This window comes from Saccoglossus kowalevskii, chromosome 12, assembly GCF_978046115.1.
Source record: "Saccoglossus kowalevskii chromosome 12, keSacKowa6.1, whole genome shotgun sequence".
Classification (NCBI taxonomy): domain Eukaryota; kingdom Metazoa; phylum Hemichordata; class Enteropneusta; family Harrimaniidae; genus Saccoglossus; species Saccoglossus kowalevskii.
The window spans coordinates 37431717-37444606 of record NC_140652.1 but is presented as its reverse complement, the minus strand read 5'-3'; the positions used below and the strand labels follow the sequence as shown (position 1 = coordinate 37444606).

The 12890-nt window shown below is 36.0% G+C and overlaps 1 protein-coding gene across 1 annotated transcript in view; it reads left to right on the top strand.

The window, feature by feature from the left end:
* The window catches only part of LOC100371942 (uncharacterized), a 102886-nt gene that overhangs the window by 858 nt on the left and 89138 nt on the right, over nucleotides 1-12890 (top strand). Inside the window, exon 3 of the mRNA XM_085506645.1 lies at nucleotides 470-567. Coding sequence (XP_085362771.1) covers nucleotides 470-567 — 98 coding nt within the window. The remainder of the gene's footprint in view (nucleotides 1-469; nucleotides 568-12890) is intronic.

Below are 12890 nucleotides of genomic sequence, written 5' to 3'. Positions count from 1 at the left end.
TAGGTTGTGTCGTTGTCGTTCGTTTCCCATTTTATCCATTTTACCGATCAGCTGTTTTTCATATGTTAGGTTTTCATTCGCTGTGTTTTCTTTTCAAATCTCGCGCTCACTCTTCGATTTGTAACCCTTTCCTTTCATAAATTGATAATTTGTCGTATTCTTGAGCATTCTCGTGTTTTCTCGGCCCGTATTTCGGATATCTGAGTACCATATTGGTTTGTATTGGGGGTGTTCTTTGTTTGTGGAATAGCTGTAGTAAAAATATATAACGATTCTCCGGTAAAGATAGTTTTCATTAAAACAACTCGAATCGCGCAGTTTTATTGTTGACATTCTATCCATTCAGTTCCAGTTTTATGCATATGATTAACTTAAAATTACAACAGGATTTCTAAAGGTGGTTTGACGCGGTAGTATTTTTGGCTCTCGTGCTTATTTTCTGGGTGTGTTTTTTCGTATTTCTGAACAGGTTTCGGATGGCGGTAAATGGGAGGACTTGCTGGAATTGTTTGATACTCCCAAAAATTGTAGCCATGCAGCTTTCGCAGTTCGTCAGTTTTACCTCAGGTAAGTGGGTCGTTATGAGTGGGAGTGGTGTGAAAGATGCTTTTTTTTATTCAAGTCTGAAAAGTATAAAGGTGAAGATCTCAACGTCTTGGTACATGTACTAATTTAACCCTGCTTGTAAAGATGGGATGTGTCTCCCCAAATATAGGGTGATCAAGTGTATATGCTAAGTCATTCATGATATAATATTAGTGCTTACATGTGTAGCTAACCTGTAATATTGTTGTGCTGTAGTCATCATCATTGATTGAGATGTTTGTTGTTTCCCAAGTGCTTTATACAAGATGTGTTACCTTTTTAACAAGTGTTAACTTTTTAATTTAAGCAGTGCTTATGAATTACTTTTAATCCATGAATGCTTATCTTCCGTGAATTTTTATCTTTTTTTTTTTTTGTAAAAAGAAATTTGGAATCTGGTCTTGTATGTGTATGCAACTTCAACATCATATAAAGCTGTATTATCAGTATATTAGTGCGTCTTGAATCTTAAATTGTTTTCAGTCTCCCAATCATATCTCCACAATGATAAATTCAACATGTAGAATATAATTTTGATGTTCTTATATCATCGGTTATAAGAAGCATTTGTTTTTACCTTTACGTAATTTATTAGTGAAGCGGAAACAGTAACTTTTTTTAATTTGTTTATTTTGCATATTGTGCCTTCAGAAAAGAAATGTCCAAATTGTTTCTCTATCTTTGTCTTTCTGGCATACTATTTATCTGTGTATCACAAAAAAAAACCAAAAAAAAAAACGTGCAAATGTGTAAATTTGTAGAATAGATATAAAAGTGCAGGATCAGACCTGTTTAGAAATCATAAGAATTACCGGATAGATCTGTGACATTTATTTTCTATTTATCTCTATAGTTTAAAAGGATCCAAATAATCCTGATGATTGTGGTAGTGTCTTTACACCATACCATGTATGTAAATTTCTATAGGGCGGCATAATTACTGAATAATGTAGTGATTCCATGCATGAAAATTAGTGTTCATACCATGCTTTGCAGACATGCATCTTTTTTGTACTTTAGTAATATGGATTTACTAACACCAGATGCTGTTGAGCCAGTATATTAGAATGTTGATAGAGTTTGTTTCACAGAATTGTTTCCCATTGATTTGTTTAATTGAAATTTCTTCCAGTAAATATGTAAATTCACCAATATTGAAAGTCACAAGTTTAGTATCTATGTATCATACTTCAGTGAATTAGGTTTCACTCTTCAGCAGCATAGGTTTGTGTGAGTACCTAAAATAACCATCAATGCAAGTAAACATTTGTAATATTTAGCGTGTACGTGTTGGAAATTTGGCAAGAGAAAATTCAATTGCTTACTGCAATTAAAAGTGTCTAAATGAAAATTGCAACTTTTTAACTGTTTGATCGGCAGATTTTATTGTTCAATTGGAATTCCTTTGATTTGAAAAATTTTCTTGTATAGTAATTGTTCTCAAAACTCATTTAATGTAACAATGTCGGGCCACTTATGAGATACAGTACAATGTGCACACAAGGACCCATGTGTTCTCGCCATTGGCGAGGCAATGACGAGGCCATGTCTCGCCAATGTCGAGTCAATGGTGTGCCAGTGGCGAGGTCATTAAAGGGCTCGCCCTCAAAAAAGCGAGCCCAAGGTCGAGCTCGGCACGGTCAGTTAAATATGACGCACCTTATTTAACCCGGCGAGACCGGTATTTTATGGAACACCAAAACATAAAATATCACTTCAGCATGGTTACACGAGCGTTGTTTGAAAAGTTGAAAAAATGTTTTTTTTGTTGATTACATCATTAAGGTTTGTCAGATTGAATTATTTGCCCGAGTGGAAATTAATCTTTACAGACCCGATCGTTTTGTGAGATTTACGTGGGTATGTGTGCATGTATCTGAATGTCGATTTCATATCATTGGTAGTTGTAAAAATAAAACAAAAACACTCGAAACCTCAGTGACACCCCGGTTTCCAAATATATGTTATCATATTGTTTTGATGATGCGCGAGTAATTTTGCCATGCATGTAAATCAGTCGGTCCCTGGTCCACCATTATATTACCGATGTCTTGATTTACCCCTGCATCGATCTGTAAAACGGGTCTCATTATGTGACAAAATAATCGTCACAAACTGTTTGTGTTCACTTCAATTCCAATGTATAAACTGTCATCATGACGTTCATAGAGGTAAAATGCTACGACAAAGTAAAATTGTTTTACGTGGAGTCATTGCGTGATGTATGTTTCCTTCACAGTTCAGTCAGAGGTCAATGACAATGTGGTAACTAAAACCTCCAAGCTAAAACCATGTGGTCAGCAACAGAAATTATACAAGTATGTTTTCGAATTAGATAATATAATAACCGCACTTTAACTAAGACATAACCGTCAAGTTCTCCCTGTTCTGTGTTCACGCGAACTTCGGTAAGATTTTTATATTTAAAATGCCAATGCGGTAAGTGTCGCCGAGACCTAAACGCAACAAAAGAAAAATGAAAAGCTGTCTAGCTGGTTGCCATGACGTTGACTTTTGAGGGCACCGCTAGCCAATAATACATATGGATTTACGTAACTCTGTTACTTTGTACTAAACATCTGTTTTGTTGCATAGTGCGATGCATTTTACTCAAGCGATTCCCGTTAATTATCGTGACGCCGACCGGTCCCCTTGATTAACAACGAATATTTTGCCGTGTAACTCTATTATTGGAGACTGATCGCGACCTTGTCCCGTGATTTTTTATGTTATTATTGGCTAGACGGGCTTTAAATTTGCCTTTTTAAATTTGTAAGTGGAACGGATGTATTATAGGGGAGGTGAGGAAACAATACACACGAATTATTATTTGACATGTCATTTTTAGTATTACATACTACCACGTTGCTGAATATGTTTTTGGTAAAATAAAGACAGTGTACACTCGAAAATTGACTGTGTCGGAAAATGTATACTATCATTACCAATTTACCAATAAATGGAATGGAAGGAAGTAGGACTGACTTCCATGATAGGAAAAACAGATATCTTGTAATGTGTAGTTTACTCTAGTGTAGCGACAGTTACGTAACATCATGCAAGCCTTCAATTTCTACTTATAGTACAGTATAGTACAAATATTGACTAACAGTGTTGGGTTACTAAGTTTTCATTGTAGTTTTCAGACTAGGTGCATATCGTCCCCGTTTTCTACCTACATTTGTACTCCACGACCAGTACAATTTCCAAGAATACATATACTAATTAAGCCAAGCAAAAATATAGGAAAGATGTTTACGAAAGATACCTGAAATCAAGAATGCACCGCATTCGCATACAATACTACTTTGCATATATTTTACATTAATTGTATACATAATATACTGCTTACCATTTAATATAAATTTTATATAATTTCATTGCTTCAGTCAAAATGTACTAAAAAGTAAAACGTGTACATTGTGATAGTATTATAATTTGCTGTGACACTGAATGCTGTTCCACATTTGCGTTGGCCGATCAATACAAAACTATGACTATTTTTGTGTGTATACTTGAGTGTCTGGAAAATTGGTATGATGACAACCGTTTTCACGGGATTAAACCTCCGCAAATGGAAACAAAGACAAAAATGGAAGGAAGGTGATGATGTATACGATAGGACTATCAGAACATATGCCGAGCTGTCATTGGTTTTTTCCCCACGGCGAAAATTATCAATAAAATGAGCTAGTCTAGTTTAACAATAACAATGTGTTCTGTATTTTATTTTGTAATTAATTTATGGCCAGTTTCATACACTGACGTGAGTGAAACAAACTATTGACAAGTGAGGCAATCTTACGCACGTTGTATGTCAATGTTATAAAATGTCATGCCTTTTTACGTACACAGGTGTGATGATGTTACCGGGCTCTTCTATCGGCGCGCCACCAGGGCGCACCCAGCATTTACACATCACACTTTGAACCTTAGTGACTCTGATGTCCACTGAATATGTACTTTTCCACATACATTTGTATGTTGGTTATCAGTGTTGTGTATTACACAGGGACATGTTCAATGTATGTCAGCGCGCATCTTGTTTTTATTCTTTTCAAACCCATTTGCGTGTTTTCATATGCGGAGTTACTAACCATTGGTGTGACATGCAATTCACTTGTAGATTTGGCACATCGCGAAATGCGGGCTTCTGCTTGGACAAGGGACTGATCAGTGTCGCTTAGAATTTAAACGCCAGTTGTGTCAGAGTTTCCGACGTGAATAATATGTGTGCCTGTGTGAGACCATGGTGTAATTTTATTTCAATAAAAAAAAATGATTGAATGAAGTACAGAAATATCATCACGACCAGCGTGGAGCATGACAAATGTTTTGTGTGTACTGAATTATTGCAAAAAACTTTTTTACCATAGTTGTTATTCTGAATGATGTGTTGGTTCTGATAGAGACCATTTGGTTTGTGCGCGCAAAGTATGTGAGTTATTTAATACCGTATTGGTATCCAATGTTATCGAGACGACGTTCCAGTGTTTTAACAGCAGTGGCGAAAAGCTTTCAAAAAATACTCCTGTTTTCTTGGCTGCCGAGAATAAATTAGTGTAGCCATTAATTCAGCAGCAGAAGACCTTTTTTTCTTCACTCTGGTTGTGGTCAACGTCTCGCCCAGTTCGTATGGCTGGTCGCCCACTATCTACACGCCGTTGACGTAGTGGCGAGACCAAACAGCAAGAACCTCGTATATGCTTTAACTGTAACTGCAGCAGAGGGAACAACTACAAAGATTATATTTACTTTCTATTATGGCCATGTCGACCTTGGTACTGAGACGCTCTCAGGCAGTGAATAAGTTAGTACATGAGACCATTTGTACCGGTCTTTTTGGCAGTCTCACTGCGACGTTTACATTTATAGCAGGCGGCTGTATGTTAAGAAATGTCGCTCTGTGTAAACTTGCCCCAATTTTTATTATTGACAGGAACACAGTTCTTCCCCGTTTTTAAAAAAAAATAAAACATCTGCTGTTCATAATATTATCACGACCGTTGGCATGTTTCAGTTTGGCAAACAAGCTTTTCAAAAAAAACAACAACATGTTTTCCCGAAACTTTCAAACTGTCTGGAAATCACCCCAGACCGGGAATGGTTAACCAGGCACACATACAAACATCATATTTTTCACCCGTGTTTGCAAAAATAAAACAACTGTCATCCAAAATAATAATATTTTCTATTTGAATCCGAAACTGTCTGGAAATCATTCCTAGGTCTCTAAAATATATATACATGTACGTTACTGGGGCTTTTTGTATCCATTTAGATTGAAAGCTGAAAACAAGTATGCCAATTGTAGTAATACTATCATATACATGCAAGAGCAACAAACGCGCCATTATTTTCCATCTCCCGTGCGAACGACATAAACAATTGCGACCTTCTGATGTTCAAAGCACAACTTACAATTAGTGCTAAGCGGGCGTCAAATAAAAAATCCCTTTTCGAGACACCATTTAATAATTAGACAGGGATTTTTAATTTGAAAACGTCTTGCTTAATTACTGTGACGTTAGGTGCCGACCATGTGGTTTCATTGACCTCTGACTGAACTGTGAAGAAAACGTACATCGTGCCTACGTGATGCCACCACGTAATTTAAATGAACAATTTTTCTTTGTCGTGGCATTTTACCTCTTTAAACGTCGCAAATGCCTCAAGTATAATTACAGTGAGTTACAGTTGGAATTTAGGCAAGTAAAAAGGTTTGTGACGATCATTATGTTGTGTAATGAGAACCGTTTTACAAGATCGGGGTTGGGTGATTCGATGTGACGTTTGTTATCTTACGGTGAACCCTGGTCGGTTCACGCATCAAATTCGGACTCGCAAATCATATTAGGAAATCGGGATGCCATTGAGTTTTAATTTAGCAACTACAACACTACTTGTACACAAGACAAGACTAGCAGAACAGGACAGGGTACATAACAATCCAATCCAATCCCCGGTTAACTTTTTCAGTAACAGTTTTCAACTCACAAATCAACACACACGCACAAATTTCAATGTTTAATTTACCACTGGCCACGGTATTTGCAACACATTACACAATTTATCAGTTATTTAATCTACATTCACAAACAACAATGTAAAAAAAATGAAACTATTTTTTCTGTTGTGTGGAAAAAAACATCGGTCGCGCCCGTGATCACGCCGAGTATAATAAGGTGCGCCGTATCTGACTAATCGCGCCGAGCTCGACCTTGGGCTCGCTCCTTTGAGAGCGAGCCTTTTAACAACCTCGCCACTGGTACGCCACTGGCGAGACATGGCCTCACCATGGGACCTTGTGGTGCACATTGTACTGTATGATATGGTTACATAACATGTATTTGTATAATTTGCCTATGAAATGTTTTTACTATAAAACTTCATGTTTAGGATCATTTTGCTACATTTTCTTTAATAATTATGAGCATCTTTCTTTGCTCTTTGTTTTGCTGCTCATTTTTCAGTACAGTCTTCCAGTTCTTTGCGATGAGGGGGAAAATAGTAGAGAATCACAATTGTCGAAGCAATTTGATCCAAAATATTGAAGCGAGAGAATCGTCATCACCTGCCCACAGGAATTGAGTCCCAAGTGACGATAACAACACGTGCTAAAAACGCAAAGGCTCATGGGTAGACACTTGTTTGTAAACAATGACTGGCTATGGTCATCTGATGCATGCGTAGGTGACGGCGACTCCCCCGCTTTAAAGTTGGCAATACAAACAGAAAACCCCACGTTTCCCCTATGTGTGTGCATAATCCCAAATAACCAAGTGTCAGTCAAGAAATAATCAGGCCTGTGATGAAAAGTTTGTGGGATAATTCGGTGTATTTAATCGATTGTATTTAATCCCGTTTTCTTCTTTTAATTAAAGTTATTCTTTCAATGTTATTTAACTAATTCATAGTCTTACTGGTTGATGGATGGGTCGATCACTAGGCAACAGAGTCAAAATTTTTGGTATCTCGTATGCATGACACAAGTTTTATTTAAATCTGTTCTTGACATTACTAAATTAACTAATTATTGGCTCTAATTATTATGCGCATCAGGTAATTAATACATACAGATTTCCACCATAATGTAATAAGGTCTGTGTATCACCCAAATACATCTATTGTCGAACAGTTCTTGCTACATAAATCAAACTGCTATGAATTGTTTAATTATTATTTAAATTAAGTAATTAATAAGCACAGATTTATACCATTATAACCTACCCAATATCTGTGCATTATCCAAAAGCTCCTGTGTACCAAGGGTCTTGAGAAATCAGTAGAACAACTGACAATTGGTTCATTATTATCAAAGTGCAATCATATTATGCATTGATGTCTACCAAAAACTAATCAGGTTTACGCATCATCCAAGAGTATCTGTTTCAAGTTTTATCAAAATGTGAACAGAGGTTCTTGAGATACTGGTTGAACAGACTGACATACAGACAGGACAGGGTAGCCGCAAAGACTCCCATTGTGTGCTTCAAAAAGAATGTTGTCAACATCTTCCACATTACCTTCCCATATCAGGGTTCTCCACGAGAAAAAAAAAATCCACCTACACCGACCGATGAATAGTGGAGCTAAAATCAGCTGATTGTACGTGCTGACGTTTACTTAATAATAGCTCTTCAAAATTCTCATTCATTTCGTAATAAATATATATATATATATTATGCATAATTAATAGATTTTTTTGTTTCCATTTTTTCAACATCCATGCCAATGATGCACGGTACAAATGTGCCACGCCCACTTTATACTTGGCGCGCCCTCTTTAATTTTCAAACCGTGGAGAACCCTGCATATCATCACACGACATTACTTCCCAAACAAAAAGAAGCAGACAAAAATGTTATTTGTGTAATTCCTCTGCTCTTTCTTACGAGGTTTGCTATAAGAAAATATTACTGTAAACTGAGAACAGACTTCTCAAGGTAGAGTGAACCAAGTGAGTATTGGTCACCAAATCAGGAGAATAACGCACTGGAGAGGAGCACTTGTAGCCAAGGTGTTTATTGCTCAACTGCCAAAATTTAAAAAAAATGATCATCAAATGTTTTTTTAGGAATTCTATTTTCATTTAAAAATCCACCTACACCGACTTTCAACGCTGGCAGTTGGACCACCAAGACGAAAGAAACTATTGCAGAAGCTGATCTAAAATTTGATAGGTTTTTTTCTTGCTGAATTAAAAAGTGGGCCGCCTAAAATTTCATTACAATGTCACCCAGTGTCGCCAAATAAATTTTTATGCATATTTTAATTTTATCAGTAACGTAAGTAAATTCTAAAAGAAGTTTCAAATAAAAATTAACACTGCATTGCTCAGTAGCAATTACTCGTGGTAGCGCAATCCGGTCATGCTGCGTTTCGCAATTGTTGATTATTACTTACTAGTGATAATATTAAGTTTATAGTATAGTTGTTTGTTATGAAATGCAAATCAATTTAAACTTAGTTTCATCGTAAGCGAATGATTCCGGTCATATATTAAATGCTTGATGCTGGAGAATATCGGCCATGTTTTGACCTGGGACGGTGTTCTTTGACCTGAAAATTCTGTCGTACATGCATGTTTGAACTCCTCTCAGTTTCTTTTCCCTTAATGGTTGGTCATAATTGCTTCTAGTTTTATCAACTCAAAAAGAATTTTATATTTATAATAATTACAAACCCAAGTCAAATAACTCCTAAATGCAAGCAGCCATTATCACCTTAGATTAGTACTGAAAACTGGCAAGTTTTCACAGCTATTATTTAACAAGATGGCAGTATATCATTGATTACTGACATAGATGCATGTGGACGCAACATGTGAACATGGGTGGTGTTTTGTGATTGCCATTCACACCTTTGATGGCAGTATATCATTGATTACTGACATAGCTGCATATGGACGCAACATGTGAACATGGGTGGTGTTTTGCGATTGCCATTCCCATTCGTACCTTTGATGGCAGTATATCATTGATTACTGACATAGATGCATATGGACGCAACATGTGAACATGGGTGGTGTTTTGTGATTGCCATTCCCATTCGCACCTTTGATGGCAGTATATCATTGATTACTGACATAGATGCATATGGACGCAACATGTGAACATGGGTGGTGTTTTGTGATTGCCATTCCCATTTGCACCTTTGATGGCAGTATATCATTGATTACTGACATAGATGCATGTGGACGCAACATGTGAACATGGGTGGTGTTTTGTGATTGCCATTCCCATTCGCACCTTTGATGGCAGTATATCATTGATTACTAACATAGATGCATATGGACGCAACATGTGAACATGGGTGGTGTTTTGTGATTGCCATTCCCATTCACTTTTGATGGCAGTATATCATTGATTACTAACATAGATGCATATGGACGCAACATGTGAACATGGGTGGTGTTTTGTGATTGCCATTCCCATTCACACCTTTGATGGCAGTATATCATTGATTACTGACATAGATGCATATGGACGCAACATGTGAACATGGGTGGTGTTTTGTGATTGCCATTCATACCTTTGATGGCATCATATATCCCAGTGTCTCTGGGATCCCAATGGTGTTCGCTTCTACAGAAAGTTTGTAGTTTTTGCCAATTTAAAGTGGTCTACATTTCAAAAGGAAAGGTAATAAGGTATGGCATTCAAGGCATTATCCATTCATGGGCTCTGATTGAATTCCAAACTAATTTCATAGGATGCAGGGCTAAGATGAAAACCCGGGGTATGTACCAAAAGCCCCAAAAGTAGAGATACAGATGAGTTTTACAGAAATCTATCTTTAATGTACATGCGGTACATTTTTTTTTCTATTTTCACCAAGATTACCACAATGTTTGACCCGCTGACAGCCAATCTGTGATGTCCAGTTTTAATGTGGTTTTCTTCAGAAATGTATCTATTGATACAGTGCCCTTGACTTATTTAAAGGATTGAGAAGAAAAGATTGGAATTTATAAAGAAAAGAATTGATCAATGAAGTGCTGAGTTGATGAGAACATTGTGATGTTGTCATTTACCTTGTATAATTCTACCAATCAAATAAAAACATTTCTTTGTTACATATGCAATTACACTTAGCCAAGAGAAGTTTAGCTGCCATTGCCTTTACTGCTCAGATCTGATGGGAGGGATTGAATGTTCTATTATGAATTAATAATTGTTTTGCGCCAGCAAGATGTCAGTGAATTTATTTTACAAAAATATATAGTTTATGATATATTTATTTTGGAGGATTGATAATGTGAAAATAATCAGGACATCACTGTCCCTTCTTTGTCAAATCATAATAGTAAACACCCTCTTTAAGTATCCGATGTCTAGAATTGGGCTGCATGCATCAAAGCAATGAAAGAAAAAAAAACGACTAAAAAATTTCAACCCATGATTGATCATACATGTACAATCTCATCCATTTATAATTAATAACAGGCATATAAATAGACAAGCATCAAGCTTGGACCAAATTTTAGTTCAAACTTTGCGCACACATCAGACATTGCATCAAATCCACAAAAAAAATAGCTGACTGGCGATCATCTTTTGCAGTTTCCTGGAGCATAATCTCATACATGCCTGGACCAATCAACTTATAACTTGAAACATACATCAGGTCATATATTGTGCCTGCAATACAAACAATAAATAAATAGATGTTCTGTTAAACAGTACTATCTCATTATTTCTATATCAAATGTATGACTTGGCAATCCATTGAAAGATAACCTTCATATAAAGACCACCTTGTTTATAAAGACCATTTTAATGTGATCGTCACTGTATTATGAACTGTTGTCATTCTCAAATCAAAGTGCAAATTTTCTTTAAAATATGCAGTTGGAAATTACATCCATCTGGACCAAAATTATTGGATGAAATCATAGAAAAATGCATAAAAGTGCGAGAAATTGAATGAAACGCTAAGCAGCGAGTTGTCTTCAGATGTGAGTGAGATCTACTGGATATTAGCATGGCATATTTTCTATGGTGTTTTGTATTGGGAATGCTGCCCTCTTGAAACACTAAGCAGCGAGTTGTCTTCAGATGTGAGTGAGATCTACTGGTTATTAGCATGGCATATTTTCTATGGTGTTTTGTATTGGGAATGCTGCCCTCTTGAAACACTAAGCAGCGAGTTGTCTTCAGATGTGAGTGAGATCTACTGGATATTAGCATGGCATATTTTCTATGGTGTTTTTTATTGGGAATGCTGCCCTCTTGAAACGCTAAGCAGTGAGTTGTCTTCAGATGTGAGTGAGATCTACTGGTTATTAGCATGGCATATTTTCTTTGGTGTTTTTTATTGGGAATCACATACAATAATAGTAAAACATTCATTAATATTTTCTACGTTAGTAAGTTGGAGCAGAGCCTTGAAACACTTTTATTCAAGCTCTTTTTTGCCGTTTGTTTCAGACAATTTCCATTCTTTTTGAAAGTATCTAGCAATATTAACAAATCGATAGTGTTATATACACTGTACTAAATAAAAGACTGTGTCTTTACGTCATGACTTTAAAATCGGTTGAGAGAAATGGTCTCTTTAGAATGCTAGCTTATCTTATTTGGATAACTCCAGCTACTGTAATGGCTCTATATTTGTTCATGAAATTCATATATTAGAAAAGGAGTTTGGGCATTTGAAAAAAAAACACTGTTCGCTCACATGTGCCTAGTTGTGCTTTTGATAAAGCAGATGCAGTTAATTGGCATGGTGACTCAATGTGTTTGAACTTCTCATTCTTCAGCCAGCAATTTTCCCTGTGACTGGTAAACAGAAAACATCTGTTTCTCTTATCCATAAAGTGTCACTCAATTCAAAACTACACTTTCTTGATTTATACTTTTTGGATAAGAATGTTTTCAATTTCCTGACATGATTACAACAAAATAGATGTCATATTTTATGTCTATATTATTTCATACGTTTGGTTCTTCCTCTCAACCTTTTTTATTGAGGACTCATGAAATATCCTGTTGAATTGCTTAATATGACGTGGTCATCAAATATGTTGTGAATGAATTGATTTATCCTTACTGTCTTATAATAAATTTACCATGAGAAAGAAAGCTTAATAGACCAGCTTATGCTTTATGGTTATTCAATATGTGGAAAATTTGCATTATTGTAATATAACAAAAGTAAATGTTGGTACAAGTGTGGATGTTTAACCAACTTTGCAGAGATTTTCATAAAAATAATACTTGAATCATATTTTTCAAATGCACTTTCAGTTGTCATTATGAGTTATTGCCATTGAACCATTTGAGTAATTGTTATTCATTCTG